Source organism: Myotis myotis, unplaced genomic scaffold, assembly GCF_014108235.1.
Source record: "Myotis myotis isolate mMyoMyo1 unplaced genomic scaffold, mMyoMyo1.p scaffold_m19_p_12, whole genome shotgun sequence".
NCBI classification, from domain to species: domain Eukaryota; kingdom Metazoa; phylum Chordata; class Mammalia; order Chiroptera; family Vespertilionidae; genus Myotis; species Myotis myotis.
Window position 1 is genome coordinate 10,712,056 of NW_023416316.1, and position 23,526 is coordinate 10,735,581.

General features: G+C 45.5%; 1 protein-coding gene across 2 annotated transcripts in view; it reads right to left on the minus strand.

Moving 5' to 3' along the window:
• ASTN2 (astrotactin 2) overlaps positions 1-23,526 on the minus strand; it is a 746,156-nt gene that overhangs the window by 443,171 nt on the left and 279,459 nt on the right. For both annotated transcript variants that reach the window (XM_036329825.1, XM_036329824.1), the window contains exon 6: positions 10,255-10,401. In XM_036329825.1, coding sequence (XP_036185718.1) covers positions 10,255-10,401 — 147 coding nt within the window. The remainder of the gene's footprint in view (positions 1-10,254; positions 10,402-23,526) is intronic.

Below are 23,526 nucleotides of genomic sequence, written 5' to 3' on the forward strand. Positions count from 1 at the left end.
GTTAGAAGTGGAGGAATGCAGATCTGAACCTGAGGTTTCCAGATTCCATTGATTTCAGAGAGGAAGGGAGTGGGAGAGAGAGATAGAAACATCAATGATGAGAGAGAATCCATATCCCAATTCTAAATCTCACTCTGCTTTAAGGCTGACTGTGTGTGAGTTTGTCCTAGAATATGAGGCCGGACACTCAGCAAGTCAGCAGAAAAGACTAAATGCACGGATTCACCAAGAAAGCCCAAATGGGAATTGGGGTTAAAGCAGAGGAGGAGTTCAGGGGTGTCCAGGCTTCAGGAGTGATTCAGGCTGATGGTAAGATACCCAGGTCTTTAGCAGAGTCTCAGAAAGTCGCCAACAGTTGCCAAAAGGCCCAGGGCTGTGCAGCTGCAGATCTATTTGGCTTAGGTTATCCAGGGAGTGGCCAGGGAGAAGGCCAAACAGCAAGATTCTGCTGGGCACCAGAGCCAGGATGGGAGGGGGGCAGAGAAGTGGGATGTTGAAAGAGAGGGTGCAGGGCAGGAGGGATGTGCGGGTTTTCACGATTCCTCTCGTCTCATCACTTCCCCTCTGAATGTGATGCAGAGTTGCCCTCCCACACTGTTGCAGACACCTGACATGTTGAAGGTCCCTGAGCAGCTGAGCTGGGAGCTGGAGCTGGAGAGGCAGCCTTCCCACCACGGCCTGGCTACCCACCACTTCCTTTTGCATCCGGCAGCCTTGGGAGCTCCCAGTCCCTGCACGAGCTTGGCGGTGATCCTTCTGTGATCCTTCTAAGCTTTCTTCAAATGGCAACTCGTGGGCTGTAAAAGTTTGCTTAGCTGCCTCTTCTTCCAAGATCCTTGCTCAGGGGGGCTGCCTGGATACAGAGCGGCCCAAACAAGAGATGCTGATGGGAGGCTGCATACACACTGCGAAGGTCACGTGCATAATGAGATGAGTAAAGGGTAGCTCTGCACCCCAATGTGTCTCATTCTACTTTTAGAATGTCAGGGCAGGGATAATTTTAAGTACCATATTGTTTATTTTCTTCCCACATTTTATAATGAAGTAACCAACGGCTGGAGAAATACAGAGGAGCCGAACGTCATGGTGAATTCACCGCAGAGCAAGAACACAATCATAGTCACTGAATTCTCCGTCTACCACAGCGGTTCTCAACCTGTGGGTCGCGACCCCTTTGGCGGTCAAACGACCCTTTCACAGGGGTCGCCTAAGACCATCCTGCATATCAGATATTTATATTACGATTCATAACAGTAGCAACATTACAGTTATGAAGTAGCAACAAAAATAATTTTATGGATGGGTCACAACATGAAGAACTGTATTTAAAGAGCCAGAAGGTTGAGAACCACTGGTCTACCACATTCTGTAGCTGCTAATTTGAAACAAGTCTTCTCAACCCTTTTGTGACATTAAGGTAGCCACAAAAATTCCTCAGGATCTAGTTTCCTTTACATTTACAATGGGGATAATGCCTGCATCTACCTCATAAGGTAATAAAATTAAATGAGATAATGCTTTGCAAGACAGTTAGCACAGGGCCCATCACTTAGCCACATTCTGCAAATGTGACCAATTGTTAGTGCTGTTACACTACAGTCATAGGGAGGCTTGAATGGCAGGGCCCATGGGAATACAGTCTCAGACCCAGCTCAGGTATCGCTCCCTCAAGGCATTCTCACCTTACATCATCCCCATCTGCAACCTGGGCCACGGTAGCGGCTGCCCCTCCGCCATGTTCCCACAGGACTAGTGCAACCCCCATTATGACTCCCACACTGCATTTCGCATTTCATCTTCTTGGTGTGTCTCACTACCACCAACTGGGGGAGGCCAGAGATTGTGTTTTATCCATCTCTGCCTCCCTGACATCTGAGCATGCCACAGATAAGGCCAGGTGTAATACCCTCACATGCCACTTAAAAAAGGGGATACATTCTGAGAAATGCATCATTAGGGCAAATTGTCATTGTGCAAACATCATAACTCACTTCCACAAACCTAGGTCCTATGGTATACCACCCTGGCAAATGTGCTCCATCGTTGACCGTTATGCTGAGCCTGATTGTATTTGTTGACCACATGAAGGAAGAGAAGAAGGAAGGGAAAAAAACAGGTGCTATACATGACAAGGGACTAGTATTATTCACTGAGAAACTTTTAACTATCATATTTTCCTTCTCACCGAGCTAAGCCTCCCAGAAGTTGTACCTTCTACTCACTTGGCCCCACCCATTAAGACCTCTTTCCAACCCTTTCACTGTCTTCATAAATAAGAAAGCTATGAAAAAACAGAAAGGGCAAAGAACAACATTGTCAAGAATTTTACATACACTCACAGTGGGCCGAGTCTTCCACACTCATCAGCCTACTAACACTCATTGGAGGCAAGGAGTATTATCATTGCTTTTGGATGATGAAACTGGGGTTGGGGAGTGGATTAATATACCCAAGGCCACAAAACTGGAAATCAGAAGACCTGAGTGTAGAGAACCCACATCTTAACCTCTGTACCATGCCATCTTTTCTCTCTCCCAGCACCGCACCACGGACTCAACCCTACATCCCCGTGCAAACACCTAGCCAACATTAATGGACCATCTAACTCCATAATGGTCAGTGGAAAGTCTGAATGTGTGCACACCAATAGAGTCCAAATGGCAGTCAGGGCACTCCAACTCATCAAACCTCCCACTCACCATTTGCTGTTCCCAATCTGAAGATCAACATAGCCTTCTCCTCACAACAGCAGAATGGAATTATTAAGGAGAAAAAAAAATCAAATTTCCCTACTCTCTCAGTCATCCTCTGCCCCCAGTTCCAGAAACATATTTTTGGACTTCATTTGCTATCAAAAACAGAAATTAGTCTCCAATTTTGGATGTCAAACTCAGTTATTCCTTTTGTTAAGAAGGAAAATTAGCAACAATTCATTCTGGTTGGAAGCCAAGCTCACATCTCAGCACAGAGTGTCATTAAAAATCCCTTAATGACACTGGGTAGATGGCGGCTCGGATGTCTTTAAAAGCATGAACTTGCTCAGCTGCTTGGAATAGGCTTACAGGGTTTATTCCAACCTCAATCCCTTGTCGCTTTAACCTAGGGATCAGTTCGTATTTAAGGAAGACATGGCTTGAGGCATTTTTCCCTTCCATGATTTTGTGCACTTAGACTTTGCTAATGCAGAGGTTTGAGGACAACAAAACAAAACAAAACAAAACCCCCAACAGTTCCACTCTAGGGGGTATCCACAGCTTCCTGCACCAGCTCAGGGCCATCACTGAGCAAGTCGTTCATTAAGTACGATAAGAAGGAGAGAGAAACAGTTTTCACAGCGTATAATTACGTTACCAGCTCCATCGCAGATCTCGTTTTCATTCTGACTGAAGCCCAGCCTCGCCTTCTCCCTGCTCTCTCTCTCTCGGAAAGTTATTAAATGTGGGCTGGAGTTCAACCTATTCTTCCTGATTTCAGTATATTAATATGGTTTATTGGTGTTGCATGGCCACCTCCCACCTGGGTGTTCTGAATCTCAGCTCAATTTATATTTTCCCCTCTTCCTGGGCTCTGGGGTAAAGCTTGTTTCGTTTTCATGTTGGGGGAGAACTGTGAGGTTGATTGCAGGTTCTTATCTTTGGGGATGGGAACAAAAACCTGGGGAGTGAAGTCAATCATAGAAGAGGAGGCGGCCTCTGATTTCTTGCACTGTCATTCCCCAGGACATATCTTCTCAGGACATCTGGTCTACCTGTCAGCCCTCCCTTCCTTCATGTGTTTCAAAGACATACTTTATTCTATGTCTACTGAGTCAGAGGCTCTGTCGGGGGTCAGAAGACGTTAGGCCATGAATAAGCTCTGGCTCTTGGCCTTGAGGAAATTTAAGTCCAGCCACTGAAATAATTTCTTCAGAGCACTAACACTATGTGGACATTGTCCAAGGTGCTGAATGCAATATGCAAAGCAAACAAATGTAACCTCTATCCTTATTTTTAAAAAATGTCTTTATTGATTAAGGTATGATATATGTGTCCTTATCCCCCCATTACCCCCCTAACCTCCCACTCATGCCCTCACCCCCCTGTTGTCTGTGTCCACTGGTTAGGCTTATATGCATGCATATCAGTCTTCTGGTTGATCTTTCCCCCTTACCCCCACCCTCCCCTACCTTCCCTCTGAGGTTTGACGGTCTGATTGATGCTTCTCTGTCTCTGGATCTGTTTTTGTTCATCATTTTATGTTGTTCATTATATTCCATAAATGAGTGAGATCATGTGATATTTATCTTTCTCTGACTGGCTTATTTCGCTTAGCATAATGCTCTCCAGTTCCATCCATGCTGTTGCAAATGGTAAGAATTCCTTCTTTTTTGTTTTACCACAGCATAGTATTCCATTGTGTAGATGTACCACAGTTTTTTAATCCACTCATCTGCCGATGGGCACTTAGGCTGTTTCCAAATCTTAGCTATGGTGAATTGTGCTGCTATGAACATAGGGGTGCATATATCCTTTCTGATTGGTGTTTCAAGTTTCTTGGTAACCCCTATTCTTAAGGGGCTTACACTATGGCGAGAGACCCCAATGTTAACTAAATATGTATAGAATTGCAGACTGACAAAAGTGCAATCAAGGAACAGAGCAAGGCTTGAGGAGAAAGGTTAGTAAAGGATCTAACAGAGGCTAGGTTATGAAAAAAAGAGGCCAATCACGGCAGGGTGGATGAATTTTGTCCAGGAGAAACTGGCTCGGAGAGGTGGGGAGAAATGTTTCAGGCAGTGAGAACAACCTTCCCAGATGCCCTGGGGCAGGATGTAGCCAGGGATATTTAAGAACTGATGTAAAGAGAGTGGCAGAAGGTGAGGCTTGAGAGGCAGGCCACAGCTTAATCTTGGCAGGGACTGAAAGGTCATGTTAAGAAGTTTGGTCTCACCCTAGCTAGTTTGGCTCAGTGGCTAGAGCATTGGCCTATGTACTAAAGGGTCCCAGGTTTGAGTCTGGTTAAGGGCATGTACCTTGATTGCAGGCTCTATCCCCGATATGTGTCTCTCACATTGATGTTTCTCTTTCAGTGTCTCTCCCCCTCCCTTCCACTCTCTCTAAAAACCAATGGAAAAATACCCTTAGGTGAGGATTAACAACAAAACAAAGAAGTTTGGTCTCTATAACAAGTAAGTACCTGCCCAGTTCCAAGGGCAGATGCAGTGTTGATGAAACACTGAGAGGAAGCAAGATTTAATGCAGGGGAACGAACGGTTCTTAGGAATGCGGGAATTGTTCAATGACACAGACATAACAGTAACGAGACAGGAGGTAGACGATGGGATCATTAGAAAGGTAGAAATACAGTTCTATGTAACTTTCAAACTTGCCTGGAAGAAATTATTTCTGACTGGGGTTTTCTCTGACGAAGTTTTGGGTTTTTAAGAACATTTTCTGGAGGAAGGAGATAATTAAGTGAGGACACAGAGATGGATAAGTTCCAATATCTGGAAATTAGGAAGGGTTTTCCTGGTGGACAGCAATGTTTAGGCAAATGTCTATCAAGAGGCAGATACAAGGTAAGGCCTTGTGTAGCCAGCATTAAGTATGTGTGAAGGAGTAATGGGCCAAAAAGGCAGAGGCCATGCTGTAGAGCACTTGTACACCTGAACATGGTCCCTGGTGCCCCAAAGATCTGCCATCAACCTGGGAATGTGGGGTACAGCATAGGGAATATAGCCACTAATACTATAATAACAGTGTACAGTGTCAGGTGCATACTTGAATGATAAGGGGGAATCACTTGGTAAATTACATCGTTATCTAACCATGATGCTTTTCACCTAAAAATAATATAACTTAACATTAAATGTCACCTGTAATTGAAATATTAAAAAAAATAATAAATGAAGCCCAAGATTATTCCAGAGTGCCAACTGTCCGAGGAAATGTTCTTTTTAGACAAGTTGCTTGGCAGTGTGTGGCTCAGCAGCCACCTCTGGTGTGGTGGCATTTTCCCCTCTAAGAGTTGGAAATCACTGCAAACTAGCCCTGAAGTCAATTAGGAACCTCATTCCGCATTAAAGACACAAAGGTTCAGATTCGCTCACTCTCCTGGCTGAAAGGCATGAATTAGGGGTGGAAGCAAATAAATGTAGACCAAGATTCATTACATACACTTCTGTGTTCAAAAGCAGCTACATGTGTGGCATATAAATAAACAAGGTCATCTAATGATGAACATTTCTTAGGCTGGCAAGGAACCTTTAGACTCCAATTCCTCAGTCACAGGAAACAGAGAAGACTTGAATATCAACTTACTAAAACCCCAAACATGATGCTAACAATTTAACTTGACCTTAAAAAACAGACCTTTTGGCATGGGTATTTTGATGCAATAGGAATATCAACATAAAAAAACCACCAACAACTCACATGTCACAGTGTGTGTGTGTGTGTGTGTGTGTGTGTGTGTGTGTGTGTGTGTGTGGTTTAGCCAAATGAAGTATGCAAGAGACATCCCTGATCTACACCCATTCCTGAGTCTCACTCCATTTCTGAGTTTAGGCAAAGGATGATGACACTCATGGAAGAGACAGTAAAGAATAAACAATCTGCAAGTCCTAAAAATTAAGTGTTTTTAAAGCTTATATCCAGATAAAATGGCTCTGAATCAAAATACCATGTGCCCAAGCCAAATGCATGCCTTCACTTTTCTCCTATAGCTTCCTAGAAATGCGGTCATCTATTCTCAAGAAATTTTCTATGATGGGGAACTCATTACCTTGCAATGACCCCCTTCCAATATTAAAAAAATATTATCACAACGACTAACATTTATACGATTTATTGAGCCATTGCTAGGTCTCAGGTACTGAGCTAAAAGCTTTACGGGCATTATTTCATTTATTCATCACAATAACTCCATAAGATAAGTACTGCTATTATCCCTACAGTATAGACAATGAGGCAGAAGCTGAGAAAGTAAAGATATTTTCAGACTAAGGTTAAATCTTCTCCCATCTCTGACCACCCACATCACCTATAGAGTTCTAATTTTGCTTCCTAGGGACTTCCAGAACAAACCCGTACCCTTTTCAAGACAAATATAATTTCTATGGTAATTTTTGTGGAAGTGTGGGGCATGGGAGGGTCTTGGATCAGGGGTCAGGATCACTTGGGCCTTCAGACAATTGCTTCACTTGTGGGTGTTAATCTGACACAATCACATGTGTGCAAAATGAGGATGCTAAGCCCTGCCTCACACTTCTGCTATGAGAACTGAAGAAGTCACTTCATGTAAAGTATTTTGAAAATTGCAGTGTTTATAACAGACATGCGCAATAGTATTAAGTTTATTTTCGTCTAGGTTCCTTCAACTCTCACAGAATGATTCTATTCCACCCTTTCCTTAAGAGGTCACTGGATATCTACAAAGTTTTTCCAATACCTTGACTACAATCCTCTCCTTTGGATAACTTCAAATACAACATTCATCGTCTCAAAGCACAACTCCCAGAACTGAAGAGAACAGAACAGAAAACTCTAGTTGTTGTGTTATCTGTCTGCATTAGCATGGAAACATCTCACCCACTTAACCTAGAAAATGTACTCCTTTCAAAGCTGTCTCTTCCACTGGCCAGAATATTGGGTGACTATATCCTGACTTACACTGGGAGCCTCAAGGGATGGACAAACTAACAGGAGTTTTTAATATTAACCAACTACCATTCATTAATAATGCTACCTGCATGGCAATTTGGATGAAGCCCAAAACGCTGTGATCAGGGCTGCTTTGTTGTAAAACTCATAGTGGATCATTCACATTATATTCAGTGCTATGAGCTACCACTGGAGTTGTGCCATGAGGCAGCTCCATTAATATGACATTGATAAAATCAAAGATGGAAGAAACCAAAGCCCCTTACCAGGGCTGCAAAGGGTCTCAAGGAGTTATTACATCTATTAGATAGAAGGAAAGTAACACAGAGATACTGATACAGCTCTCAAACTTCTGTTAAGGGAACACCTAAAGTTCTCACTGTAAACATTAATACTCGGGCTCCACTCCTAGAGAATATGATTCAGTATTCTGGGGATCACTGGCCCCGAATGAACCAAATACAGATGATTTATAGGCTACAGCTGAAAAAACAGTGCTGCATTCAGTAAGTTTGGATGCAAACCCATGCCACCTCTTCAGTATGTGCTTAGCAGGGCAAAAAGCCACTAGTGGCCTTGAGAAGGCTCAGACAAAGGAAGGGGTGCTATCTGCCAAGGGCTTGGATGGGGCTGCGTATTTACTGTTCTTGCCAGCTGGGCTCTGGACAAGTGCTATATCGTGCTGACCTTTCCCTATAATGGGCAGTAAGTATCAAGTATAACGACGTTGTAGCACAAGGGCAGAATTCACTTTCTTCCTGAACACCAAACCCATTACTCAGCCCCACCCAATATTTCAGCACCACGGACAGCTCACAAGGCAGGCTGAGAGCTCTCTACTAAGACTGGGCTGGCAGCTCAGCAGCTAAAGGTTCATGGGGGCAGGTGAGAAAGGCAGGCGAAAGCTACCTCGCACATGGTCCATCTTAAAGCAGTAAGCCATTCACTTTATATAAGTGGTAGGCAACAGAACGAGTATTTGAATTCATGTTTGTATTATTCTACAGTCTCTGCTCTTAGTTACTAAACTATTTACCACAGCCTTGATCATGTTACTTAGCCTCTTAAGGCTCTCATTTATACATGCGTGAACATTAATGTTGAAAATATAAACGTCTCCAAGGCATTCTACAGTGAAGAATGAGGGTAAAACGCACGGTCACATGCCATCAACAGTGACCTTAGCATAAGAGTGCTAAACAATGAGATTGGAAAAATCAGTAGGTCAAAGTTTGCCTCTAATTTGATAGGCATAAACCAAACGTCTTTAAGCCAGAAACTGAATATATACAATATGAGAAATACTGAACTTATTTGTATTTTAAAGGAAAATCAAGTAGGGGTTCATTCACCATGGTGAAGTGGGAGCAATCATAGGATGTATTATTAGAAGTCTGGGTGTTTCAGAGAAAGGAGGTGAAAGTTCCACTATGAACAGAAAATACTGAAGGAATTGGTGTCATGTTCTAAACCCTTTCACTTAAAACTGGAGATGGAAGTGAGTTACACTGAGGCAAGGCTGACAAATAAAGGGCCAGAATCTCAAAAGCATGCAATATATATCCAATGGGAAAAGATTTTTTTAAAACATAAAAGGTACTAATATGGTCGTCCCCTCAGGGAAGGGCCTGGATTGGGAAGGAGCATAAGAGAGCTGAGGTGCTGGACATGTTTCTTGGTTTGATCTGGGTGGACTCCTGTGTTAAATGTCATTTAGCTGCATAGTTGAGATGCCTTCTTTATTGCATTCATGACAAACTCCAATGTATTTGAAAAAGGCAATGTCAAGTGAGAACCAGGGTTTGGAGAGCGTAACGCAGAACAACGTTCTGGAGGGCACTTTAGCAATAGATATCAAGCACCTAAATCAGTTCCTTGGACCGTGGTTTGTAAATGATTATACTGACTACAATGTCTCATTAATTCAAATTAATTGAGGGAAGTGTAAATGGTAGGATATAAGATACTTATAAAGTACATTTATAGGAAATGAGATAAGAGTATTCTTCAGGAAATTCCAACCAAGCTTGTACAGGCTTCTCTGTCCTATTTTTAAATTACTAAATAAGATTTTGCAGGGAGGGGGGCATTTTTAGTTTGGAAGAGGACCCACAAGCATGATAACCAGCCATGGGTTATCTGATATAGCTCAATCTTTCTGCACTCACATTGGAATTTTTTTTTTTAATCCTCACCCAGGGATATTTTTCTCCATTAACTTTTTTAGAGAAAGAGAAGGCACATTGATGTGAGAGAGACACCTGATTGCTTGCCTGTCACACGTGCCCTGACTGGGGCCAGGAATTGAGCCTGCAACCAAGGTACATGACCTTGACCAGGAATTGAACCCAATGTTCTAACCACTGAGCACCCCGGCCAGGGCTGAAATTCTCTATTTAAGGAACCATATCCTTGCCTGTGGCACAAATGCAGTGTTTAGTTATATTCAAACAGCCCAGGACTCTAAAGGATAAGGACCTCTTCCAAAGCCTTTGAATGCCCCCTTTCCTCTGTGACGTAATTCTAAGGTGGAACCATGCGTGGAGGATATTTGCAGAGCCAGGGGCGCAAGGTGCCCGGTACATAAGAAGCATCTTTGATGCTCAGCTCTTACCGTCTGCAATGAAGTGCTCGGGCACGTGCAGGGTCACCTTCACTGTGAGTGGACAGGACATCTGAGTGCCGCACACCATGGCCAGGATGCAGGAGCTCACGGCGATCAGCGTCAGTGCCGTCCTGTTCACTGGGCTTTTCAGCAAACCTAGTGGCACAAAGACACACAGACACCTAAGTCTCTGAGGCGAGGAAATGGGCATAGCGCTGAGGGTGGAAATCTTGTTAATTTCCAAAAGGGGAGCTGGAAAAAGCAACCGTATTTTCCAAATTCTGTGTTTGCAATGGCGTCTCAGTGGCCCCTCATTTGGGCTTAACTCTCTGAACATGGGCTTATTATTCCTTTTGGTAAAGACAAAAAAATAATAAAGCTTCCTGAAAATCATGGCAGTTCTCCACTCCTCCACTCCCATTTAGGTTGGTCATTCTTGATAGTAATTAGATGATGTGATGTTAAGCTGTCCACTGTTTTTGGTGGCCAGTGAGAAGATTCTGTGATGTTGAATTCATAAGGCCGAGTGGGATGAGTGTGGACTTTGGAGTTTGACGGTCATGGGTTCAGATTTGAACTTCAGCTCACGTTGGCTGTGGGACCTGCTTCATCTCTGAACTCTGGTTTTCTTATATGTAGGAGGAGGGTAATAATACACAACTCACAAGTTTGTTGTCATGATTACATGACAGCGTGTACTTATCATGTCTATTACCTAAAAAGATTTCACTTTCAGAAACTGTCAGAAGCTGATCCATTCTTCTCATTTTCGCAGGCCTTTGCTGATCACCTACCATGTGAGAGACACTCAGCAGAATAAGAATAGTTCCTTTTATTTGGGAACTTATCAGCTGGGCGAAAGGAGGCTTAACCACAGCTAATTAGAATTCAAGGCGAGTTGTGTTAAGAGCTAACAGACAGGGAGTAGGATGGGGTGGGGAGTTTTGCCTGGGAAAATTAAAGACAATTTTACGATGCACCAGAATGAGTAGATTGGATCTGCATGGCAAGGAGACCACTGGGCCAGCAAAGAAAACCCATGGATTATGTCCCGAGCCCTCACTGTGTCTCATTCTGTAGGCTTTGCTATTCATATCTATTTTCCAGGTTTGATTTACCATTTTTTAGAGCAACGTCTCTCAAATTTCTATTACCCATGGGGCTGTTCTTTGGAGCAAACCTTTATGCTCAAACTCCTGGACATCTCTCTATACATGTCCCATGAGCATGACAAACAGAACATGTTCAAAGCTACACACATTATCTTTTCCTGAAAGCCCCCCCCCCCCCCCGCCTCCTCCTCCTCTTCCTGGGCTCTCCAACTATTAAAATACCATCATTTACACTGCTCAGAAACCTAGATGTCACCTTTTGGTCTCCCGTCTTCCTCCCTTACAGCATCTAAACATCCATACAGTCTTATTTATCCTATGTCCTTAGCATTTTCCCCTCTTTCCCCTCACCTCTTCTATTGGGTGTTGCTTGTGGGAGGAGGGAGGTGTAGGCACATCTTCCCATCACACTCCCTGCTGGAACCCCTAGAGCTTCTCCACAGCATCTGGCTACAGGAGGGACCTCATGCTCCTCAGCCCGGCATCTGAAACCTTTCAGGACAGATCCTCACACTCACACCTCCTGTTGCCCTCCCCGACCTGGCCCAGGTACTGGCAGAGCTGCAATACTACATTGCCACGGCAATCAACACTCTCCATCCTGCCACTATTAGCACAAACATACTTTCTTTTGCATAAAATTCCACTTGCTTCCTTGCACCCCATCACTCACTGAGATGACTGGTACATACCAATTCCTCTCCGTTTAAACAAACTGCAGTTGATGTGTTACCCAAAATATCTTACTCAAACACTAGGCAGTGGTTCTCAACCTGCTGGCCCTTTAAATACAGTTCCTCATGTTGTGACCCAACCATAAAGTTATTTTCGTTGCTACTTCATAACTGTAATGTTGCTACTGTTATGAATCATAATGTAAATATCTGATATGCAGAATGGTCTTAGGTGACCCGTGAAAGGGTTGTTCGACTGCCAAAGGGGTTGAGAACCGCTGCACTAGAGTCTAGTAACTGGATGTAAACTCCTTGAGGGCAGGCACTGTGTATTTTGCTCACTACTGTCATCCAATGCATAGTGCAGTGTCTGGAATATGGTAGAATCTCAGTAAATGGATAATCCTTTCCAGGAACAACAGTAACGGTATGAGTAACCAGACACAGGGGCTGACCAATCAAAAAAACATGCCAAAAATAGCCAACAATGCCAGGCTGATGGGCCCTAAAGGAACAAGGGCCCATGTGACAGTCCACTTTGGGAGTTTTTCTTAATGAACAGCGAGCTGCTTGAGAGAAGGGATCCTGTCTTCGCCTTCTTGATGTCTCTCATTCTAACCTCATGGACTGGAACCTAAAAGTTGCTTCATTTGAGAATAGGATCCTTATCGTTACTGCCAGTCCTAGGACAATGCATAACTGATAGTACAGACTGTTCTTATATTTGTGGCCATTATATTTATCAAGTGAAATAGCAGATGAAATAAAACAGATGTTTCTGGTGAGATGAAGAATCCCTAAACCTAAAATGACCATAAAAAAAGGAAACACTTTTTAAAATATATATTTTTATTGATTTTTTTTTTTTTTGAAGAGAGGGAGAGGGAGAAAGGGATAGAAACATCAATGAGAAAGAAACATCAACACTGGTCAGCTCCAACCCAGGCATGTGCCCTGACTGGGAATTGAACTGTGACCTCCTGGTTCATAGGTTGATGCTCAGCCACTGAGCCACACCAGATGGGTGGAAACACATTTTATCTCTCATTCGGGAGCCACGAGAAACTATTTCAAACTCTCACAATATAAACATTTACTAACTAGATAGCATAGCAAGCTAACATCAGTATTTTCTCCTGTAGAGTATAGATTAGGGGTTGGTAGCTTGTCCAAGTCTTTCCATAAAATGTCAACATATTACCGTGAGCCTGGCTAGTTAACAAAATCCCCAAATATCAGCATGAGCAGCATGGAGTTTTTACTTTACGTTCTATGGAATTGGTTCTGAGGGAAAGAAGATGTTGGGATGGGTCCACCATGAACAAATTCTCGGGAGGTAAGCCAGGTCAGACAGAGGGTGAGAGGTAGTGAGAAGCCCCTGGCATTGGCAAAGTGGATGCCCTGGATGGCCAACAGCATCTCTGAAAATGCATCTCTGGGACCTGGTCAACACAGCTGCAGACAGGGGTGTGGTCAAGACATTCCTTTTCACTAATCAACCAACCATGTGGCATCCACAGGGTGATTCCTGAAGCAGGAAGAGCTGAGGGGCAGGCGTGGAGTTGCTCATACTGTCTCCCTGGACCCGTGTGGGGTTAATTGCATCGCCCATGTCATTTAAACCTTCACTGGAATCCAGGGTCGTTAAGAGTCAACGGGGTGGTGAGGGAAGTCACATCAGCTTAATGGTCCTCTGTTTTCTCATCTACACATCAGGCATAAAATGACATCTCCTTCAGGAACCTTGTAAGAACTAAACGAGACAGCAGATGTCAAATGCCTCACACAGTGTCTGGCACATGGAGGCGCTGGTAAATGACCGTTTCCAAGCCGTACGATGGTATTCACCTCCTCACTTATGGAAGAAACAGGACTCATCTACCTCTCTGTCCAACACGTTACCAGAACATCCTAGGAACTGATTCGTTCTTTATAGAAACGGAAGACAAAAAAGAATAGTGAGCAAAGGAAGTGTTATCAGAAGAGGGAGTGGGAGACAAGATGAAAATAAACTGCGTCCTGGGGCGGCACTCGCTTGGTGAACGCCTGAGCCACCATAGCTGGCTCTGAAGTCCGAGGAGAAGAAAGCATGCAGGTGAAGTCTCCACTCAGGCCAGATGACAGTGGGAGCAGACATGGGGACTGGAGAGTTTCCATGGCAACGGGACCTGGCAGAGACTTCACAGTGGGACTTTTTAAGAGTAGTTCCTGGCCCAGGGACCTAAAGAAACATCAGCACGTAGCTCTGAGTATGTGCTGTGGACAGCACCAAGGTGGAAACTCTACCTCAGAGTACCCCCCCTCCTCTTCTAGGTTCTGCATGGCACTGTAGGAACAGGGACAGGGAAGAGAGCCTCCCTTTGTCCAGTACTTACTGTGATCCAGCCACTATGCCTAGCATTTACATCTATCCATCCACCCGTCCATCCATATATCCATCCGTCCGTCTGTCCGTCCGTCCATCCATCCATCCATCCATCCATCCATCCATCCATCCATATATCCATCCAGTCAACCAACTTTTATTGACCTGAAACTCTTTCCCTGCACTGTTCTAGGTACAGGGGAAATGATATTGAACAAAACAGCCAACATCCTTGAAACTTACATTTTAGTGCAGAACAATCAATCATTCAACCTTTACAGTGAACTTTTATTACTGCCCTGTTTTACAAACAGGGGAGCAGAGCAGTGAAAGGACTTTTCTAAGGTCACCCAATCATACATGGCAGAGACAGAATTAGAACCATTTTTCCCATTCTCTGCCCCATATCATACTGTCTCCTACTTCACCACAGAATAAGGGTCAGGTTGCAACAGCATGATGCCACCCAGGGACCCTTGTGGGCCTTTGCAGCCAGACATGCCTATGTTCACAAACATGCCTCACTTAACCACACAATCCCCACGTGACACCTACCAATCGGTCTAACCCTAAGAAGACAAAATGTCTTCATCCGAAAAATGGGAACGGTGGTCTTCTTTCAGAGCTGATATGAGAACAAAATAAGATCATTCAAGTAATTGGAACAAAAGAAGAGTTTGGTAAGTGATAGTTCCAGATCATGACATGAGCATCCACAGAAAGCCAGGGTCACAGTTACCCCTGGCATACACCCCAGCTTGCAGTTCCCGTCCCATCCCTTTCAGGGGAGCGAGCTGGGCTGTACAAACAGAATTTAATCAAGAATATTGATGGCTGGAGCTGGAGAAAGTTAATCTAATTTTCCTCTCATTCCCCCTCCCGCTCACCCCCAACCCCTCTCGTGGCAGAAGAGGACGGCGTAAAATGCATTGCTGGGGAAATTCGACAGGAAATAACTCAGCATTGTTGATCCGCATGCTGCCTATAATTTGGGGTTTGATTGATTCCCTGTTTGGAAATGCCAGGTTGAGAGAAGAAAATCAAATTTAAGTTAAATTTGGAATTAAATCAATCACATTTTACAATGAAGAAAATAGATCTAACCCCATCAGTCCAGTGTGTGTGGAAAACTTAAAGCTGCCACAGGCCCATTGATTCCTTCCTCCCAATATTCCTGGGGCCCAAGAGACTAGGCCCTGCGCCAAGAAGTCATTTCTTTCTTTAAATGGCATGTGGAGTGAGGGTGGAGTGGGAAGACTGGGATTCTAGGAACCCAGGACATTAGGGTGCAGGATTCCAGGAGGAATAGGCTGGGGCTTGGTTCTAGACCAGGGGTGGGCAAACTTTTTGACTCGAGGGCCACAATGGCTTCTTAAACTGGACCGGAGGGCCGGAACAAAAGCATGGATGGAGTGTTTGTGTGAACTAATATAAATTCAAAGTAAACATCATTACATAAAAGGGTACGGTCTTTTTTTTTTTTTTTTTTTTTAGTTTTATTGATTTCAAATGGGCCGGATCCGGCCCGCGGGCCGTAGTTTGCCCACGGCTGTTCTAGACGTAGGAATTTATATCCAAACTCTTCCATTTCAGAGCTGTTTAAGTTTTGGCAAGTTCCATACAATCTCAGAGCCTCAGTGCTCTAACCTATAAAGTGGGAATGCTCATCTCTGATTGATAAAGAAGTTGTGTGGATTAAAGGGGAGAGAATAATTACAACATTGAGCACGAGCACTCAGAGATCTATATGCTTTTGGTATCTTTCCTTTCATCTCAAGTCCTCAAAACCTCACTGCCCGACACTTGTCATCTACATGGATATCAGCAGGACGTATGGCACTTTGGTTTAAGCTAAAACTCTGGCTTTTACACTTAGCTGCTAAACCCCATGGAGAAGTCGCCTTACTCCTCTCCACTAAGCTTCAACATCCTTACCTGGGAATTGAGTCATTCAATAAGTAGTTATTTGATGTGCACCTGCTATGTGCCAGGTGTCATATTTCTTGCTCTCTGATGATATCTGGTGTCTATAACCATGTCTGAATATATCAGGTTTGATTGATTCCCTGTGTGAAAATGCCAGCTTGAGAGAACAATCTATGAAAGGAGTGAATGAATGAATGAATGAATGTTGAAATGTTGTTCCCCATTCTACCAAGAGGTGTCAGTATTGGAACATTGCTATTGGCTCTTTTCTAGTCAAATGCATTCAGTCACTTTCTTCAGCAAACACTGGTCCCTGGCTGCCCAGAAATCAATCATATCTGGAGCCCTTGGGAAGTCACCGTTAATCCTGCACACCAGGGCGACCACTGCAGACTGCTGGTGCCCCATTAACCTCACTGAGCGCCTCGGGGTTTCCTGTCACACCTGCACTCCAGGACCTCTGCGCTCCTTTGCTTTATTTCTGGAAACTAAAATTGGGACACATCATCTGACAACGGCCAGTGTCACGCTGGAGGCAGGAGGAAAGAGTATCTGAAACTGGGGCTTTCCCAGAACTCTAGGAGAGGCGGCCGCCTCTCCTCAGCCTGACTCCTGTCTGGATTCTGCACAGGCTACTGCAGCATGATATGCCAATATGGAGCATCCTTACCCCGTCTCGCCCACCTAGGCCAAGTCCCCCTCCTCTCCCCCTCTCTAACTCTGCCATGAGCTAGTTTCTGTGTCCTCTGGCTCTCTGACCTTGGCACTCTCAATTCCATAGAATCCTTTAAATCATTTGTAATTTCCCCCATCCCCCACCTTCCATAGGATTTTCCTCCATGAGATCTTTGCACACTTGCAGAGACAGCAAACTCAAGCCTTCCCGGGCAACGATGCTGCTCTCAGACACTTGTACAAAACAGTCCCAGAATCTCACTCTCTGAACCAACTCCTGCTGCCATGTCAAGTAGGATGCACCTAATACCTCCTCTTCAGGGCAGCTCGTTAGTTAAAGGTGGCGATGAGGCTACCTGGAGCCTTTTTTGCTCCAAACCAAACATTGCTAGCTTTATTTTGCTAAAGTCATATTTTGAGTCTCTTTATTATACTTTTCTTTACAATGGCTTTCCTAGTAAATGATATGCTATCATCATCATCACCACCACCACCATCACTATTAACATTTATAAAAATGTGTGAGCCAGACAGTATAACTAAATATTTTGCACAAGCCTCTCATGTAACCTTCACAGAAACGTATTGAGATCCTGTCTATAATCATGTACGTTTACATGTGAGGAAATTGAGGCCTCCACTGGCCAAAGGCTATGCAACTCAAAGGTAACTGGGCTGAAATTGGAAAACTCTTTGACTTCAGAGTCCAAGCTCTACCCTTTAAAAAAATGTTTTCATTGATTTTTAGAGAAAGAGAAAGGGAGAGGGATAGCTAGCTAGCTAGCTAGCTAGATAGATAGATAGAAACATCCATGAGAAGAAAGAAAATCCATCGGCTGCCTCCTGCACATCCTCCACTGGGGATCAAGCCCGTAACCCAGGCACATGCCCTGACCGGGAATCAAACTGGTGACCTCTTGCTTCTTGTGTTGAAGTTCAACCGCTGAGTCACATTGGTAGAACTCAAGCTCTAATCTTTATCCTCCATCACCTCTCCATCAACATGCTAATGTGGCTAGATCACTGAATAATCAACCTTAACTGCCAAGCGGCTTGTAGACCTCAGCTTGCCCTGTGATCCCCTGGAGATTGTGGGTGGAATGATCTCATCATCCCACCTGATGCTGACCTCAGGTTTTCAAAGGAACCTCTCTTAATTACCAACCAGAACTTTAGAAGGAGGGCAGAAGGTGAGAGGAGCTAGCTAGGCAGCTGTGTCTCCTCCTCTGTGACCCCAGAAAATACTACATGGCCTCCACTAGTTCCTTGTGCTGCGAGGGGCCACGGTGTTACCTGTGAGGTCGCTGGGAACACTGTTGGCCAGCTCTGCTCCACGAAGAAGAAGAGTTTCTATAGTGCAGGCATGGACTGTGGCACCCACTGGCAACAGGCGCTGAGGGGGGCTGCAGAGCCTGGCTGTTTGGGTTTCTCTATGGCACCTGCAGGTGGCTGTGCCTGTACGTGGAAAGAGGACTTCAAGGTGAGGACAATTGGGATGGGCACAGTGGTGGTGGTGGTGGTGGTGGTGGTGGTGGTGAAAATGGCACACACAGTGCCATATTTTTTCCGTTCTTATTTTCCAAATTGTTCCCAAATATCTCATTCACGTTTCACCAAAACCCTATGCAACAGGTTTAGTCTCCAAATGAGGAACAGAGTTCATGGAGAGTGAACTCATGTGTAGACACCAGAGGAATAACCGGGCCAAGGAGCCACAGGTCCTGACCCACAGCCCAGCGTTCTTTGCGTGACACGGCACCCAGATCACACTGGCCAGGTTGGAAGGTGGGATTCGAATCTGAGCCGCTACCTCCTGACCCACTGACCACACGAGTGTATCCAAATGTCGCAAGGAGCCAGAGCGGTATTAGGCACAAAACAAAATGTACCATGGAAAGAAAACTTTTCCATTTTCAAAAAATGTTGGCACATGCTATATTAAATATTCATCTCTTGACGTGTTAGAGTAGATATCTGTTATTAAAATCTCCGAGAAGAAAAAAAAAAGATAAAATAAAATCTCTGAAAAGGCCTGCATTGAGTTCTCTTTAGCAGAATATCACCTGATGCTTTCTGAAAGTATTAATATACTGCAGAACTATTATTCTATAGAACGAAATAGGAGAAAACAATGGGCTAGCATAGTCATGTATACAAGGGTTGCTGTCAGTGATATCAGCATCTGTCCAAATTCACGCTTGCCCCTATGCTAGGCTCCGTGTTAAAGATTCTATGCGCATTCAGTTATTTAAACTTCTCATAGCCTTGCAAGGCAGGGAGTACTGTCTCCACTCAACAATGGGAAAACCCAGACTTACCCTCGGGGAAGTGACAGAGGAAAGGTTCATGGTCGGTGTTGTCTAACCCCAAGGTCTGCACCCCTCTGGTTCCCGAGGGTTCAAAGAAAATGGAGCTTTAGAGCCGCAGGAAAACACGTGCAAGGAAGGAAAAGAGGCGAGTACAAGAGGCCAGTTCAGGGGGATGAGACTATTCAACTGCTACTCAGTAGGCTGATGGAACGCATTAGGGGCAGGAGAGAGATGCTGTGCTCAATAGATGAAATTGCTGTGTGCCGGTAAGAAGCTGTGGAGAGGCTCATTCAAAAGAGCTGAAGTTCCAGGAAGGCTCAGAGGTAACTGGGGAAGAAGGAGGGAAGACGGGTGCCACTTGGATTTCAGAGTCACAGGTGCTCATCAGCTGGCATTGACTTTCTTTTTAAAGACCCAGGCGCTGAATCCTGGGTTCCCCCCTCTTGTTTCATTGCACCTCCCAGTTCAGCCCATACCACTGGTGGAGTGGGGAGCGGCAAAGGAAAGCTGGGGACCACGTAGTGGGTGTCGAGGCACAGAGAGCGGCCACAGTTTCCAGGGCTACCGACAAAGACCAGGGCCAATCACCTTCCAGCCCTGGGAAAGGCTCGGTTCTCCCTGCTGTTTTCAGCTTGCCAAGTAAGTCACTGTTCCCTTCTCCTGGAAGATGCCAGTGGACATTGGCCCAAGGTTTGTGAAAGGGGAAGGAGATGCGCAACACTTACTGTGCGTTAATATTTCCTAGGTCTGCCGTGGTGCCCTTTACCTACAGAACCTCTTTTATTGCATATGTCCACTGTCTCCTCTAAGCAATTCTGCCACTACCTGACAGGGGAGGAAATAGAAATTCAGAGAGCTTAATGGACTTGCCCGAAGGCTCAGAACTAGTAGGGGACAGAGATGGAATATGAACTAAGATGTGCTCTTCTGGCTTCACAGGAGCCTGCTGACATCAGTTCCCATGCAGGTCTGAGACACCAGAAGGACCGGTGGCCGGAGGAAGTAGGTTCCAACATCAAGGGTCTTGCTTAGCATCCAAATCCTATTTCTAGCAAAGAACGGCACTAGGGCCCCTGGGGGACAGAGGACCGTGTCCTTTCCTGGGAGCAGGAGTTCAGCTGCTGCAGACCCGGGGACTGAGTTACAGTAAGCACAGCTGTCTCCAGCTCCTTAAACCGGGAAAGCATTGGTTCCTCTGGTTTTCCATTCCAGCATCTCCTCTTCAGACCATTAACATTTTAGCAAAAGCACATGTGCCTGGTGTTTAAACAGCCAGGTGCAGATAAACAGCTTTGCCTTTAGGCCTTTGAGCAGAGAATACACAAGAGGATAAAAGAAGAAAGAAGAGAAAATGTCCCTGCGAAGCGTTCCTGTCCACAGAGGCCTTTACCCATTTCAGGCTGACATTCTGGGCCCAAACCTTTCAAGGCTGCTCGTTTAAATCTGCCACCTACAAAAGAACAATAGTCATCTTAGCCTCAGGGACATGCCAGACCCACACTCTGTCTTGGTCTCTAGTGGCAAGGAAGTGGCTGGGGGGCTGTGCAAAGATCGCTGTTTTGAGAATCCAGAGACGAAACTTCAACACCGGCTCTGCCCTTACTCACTGTGCGGCCTTGAGCAAACGCTGTCCCTCTCTGGACTTCAGTCTCTCCTTCTATAACAGGGAAATCCATTCATTCAGCAGTAGTTATTGAAGGCCCACTCTGCACTGAGCCCTGTGCTGTGATCTGGGAATACAGAGATCTGAGTCATCAAGGTCTCAGTGTCCTGAGAGGCAACAGGCTTCTGAACGAAAAATGTACTGCAAGGGAAAACCACCACGGTGGCAGAGGTCAGTGCAGAGGAGGGGACCCGAGTCCAGTGAAAACCACTGAACTTGTTTCTCTACCTTCAAAGTCCACGTTCTTCCATTCCCTTAATCCACGATGCTTTAGACTTTACATCAATCTGCTGAGGTTGTTTTGAGGTTGATTTGGGGAGCAGAAAACCATTCCTGAGAGCTTAGGCGTGTACCTTTAAGAGTTGTCTAAATGGTAAAAAAGAACTTGTGGTCCAAGAGAAGGAACAGCAAGGGCAGATGGGGCATTACACCTGAACGGGAGTGGTGGCAGCAACAGCTCCGTGGAACACAACATTGGCAGAAGAGGCCCGAGGGGTGGGTGGGGAGCAGCTCACACAGGCAGTCACGGTCCACTGCAAGACGGGAGGGCTTCACCCTAGATCTGTGGTTGGCAAACCGCGGCTCGTGAGCCACATGTGGCTCTTTGGCCCCTTGAGCGCGGCTCTTCCACAAAATACCACGTGCGGGCGCGCACGTACAGTGTGATTGAAACTTCGTGGCCCATGCGCAGAAGTCGGTATTTTGTGGAAGAGCCAGGATTTTTGTGGAAGAGCCACACTCCAGGGGCCAAAGAGCCGCATGTGGCTCGTGAGCCGCGGTTTGCCGACCACTGCCCTAATGATGTCTCCAGTCCTTCCTGGCCAGCCCTCTGGGCATGGCGCAAACCTGAAACACACCCTCATTCATGCACTTTTTCAGGAAGTGGTATCTACTAAGCGTGAGCACTGTGGTGGGTCCTGAGGGATCCAAAACCTTGTCACAAAGGATGAGGTCTTGTAGACCCGTGCCTCTCCAGTAGAGGACAAGGAGAGGCCCTGGGGTGAGAGGCAGAAGTCTTATTCGGCAAAGACAGTCTCTAAGCACAGCAGGCCTGTTACACCCTAGGAGGCTGAAGAACATCCTGGATAGAATCAGAGACCCTGGAGCTTGGTGATCAGCCATTCCTCCACTCGATGACACGAACAAGCATGAGTCACCTGAAGTGAAAGGTAGATCTGATTTGGAGAAAAGGAGAGAGGTCAGGGGGCCAGGGAGGCAGTTCGAGAATGGCTCCCAATGGTCCTCGCCTCCTGGTGTTCACACCCTGGGTAAGTCCCTCCTTAACAACTTGATTCTGTCAAATGGGCCACAGCAAAAGCGTGACCTATCACTTCGAAGACGGGGGTCCAGAAGCCTGGGACTTCTGCTTCGCCCCCACTCTCTCTGCCTCTTCTCATTTTCTTGCTTGGGCAAAGCAGATGTCATGTTGTGAGTCCCTCTCTAGAGGGGCCTGTGTGATAGAGGATGGAGGGAAGCATCTGGGTACCAGCCTCGTGGGAATGAATCCTGACCATCTGGGAAGCAGACCCTGCCCCAGTCGAGCCTTGAAATGAGCCCTGGTGGACAATTTCATGCAGCCTCATGAGTAACCCTGAGCGGGAGGACTACTCACGCGGGCCTAATCCTTGGCCCACAGAATAAATGTTTGTTGAGATAACGAATGTTAATAAACACATGTTTGTTGAGGCAATCCATGTCTGCTGTTTTAAGCTTCTAATTTCAGGGTAAGGTGTTACACAGTCGTATCTACTGAAATCAATAACCGAGGAAGAAAAGTCCTCATCCCTAGCAAAATACTCAGGGACCTTTAGGTTTTCAAGAGACCTTCATTCATTTACAAAAGGTCCCCCAACCATGTACTGTGTGCCCCGCCCTGAGCACGTTGCAGGGTTTCCCTAGGAGCCAGGCACAGCCCAGACCTGGAGGGCCCTGGCCGGGATGGCTCAGTTGGTTGAGCATTGTCCCTGCACCACACGGTTGCCAGTTCGATTCCCTGTCAGGGCACATGCCTAGGTTGTGGGCTTGATCCCCAGTAGGGGATGTGCAGGAGGCAGATGGTCTCTCTCTCTCTCTCTCCAATAAATACATAGTTTGGGGGGAAACAACCTAGAGGGACCACAGCCAGGTAGGTGAGGTCAGGGGGAGACATGATTATGCCAGACCAGGACAACTGCCAGGTAGGTTATCTTCAGACCTCATAACCTGGTAAGAGCTGGGAGAAGGGAACCACTGAACTGTGCCTGACAAAATCAGCGGTGGCTTCACGGGGCAGGAAGGTCCCTTTATCTCTACAAAGTCATTTCTTTCTGGAAGACTGTATTTCCACATCCATCGTGGAAGCTAAGTTTGTGAAATGGAAGGCTTGTGAGCTTTGCAATCAGACAAATTAAGCTTGAAACCCAGCTCAATAATTTCTCAACACTGCCAACTTAGAAAATCGATAGAAAGGAAGAGATGAGAACAGGTCCTTATGCCCCCACAGAGCTGTATCAAGCACCGGCACTGCCCAGCTCTATCTAGTCCAGGACGCTGGTGTAAATTGTTTCATCTTTTCAGG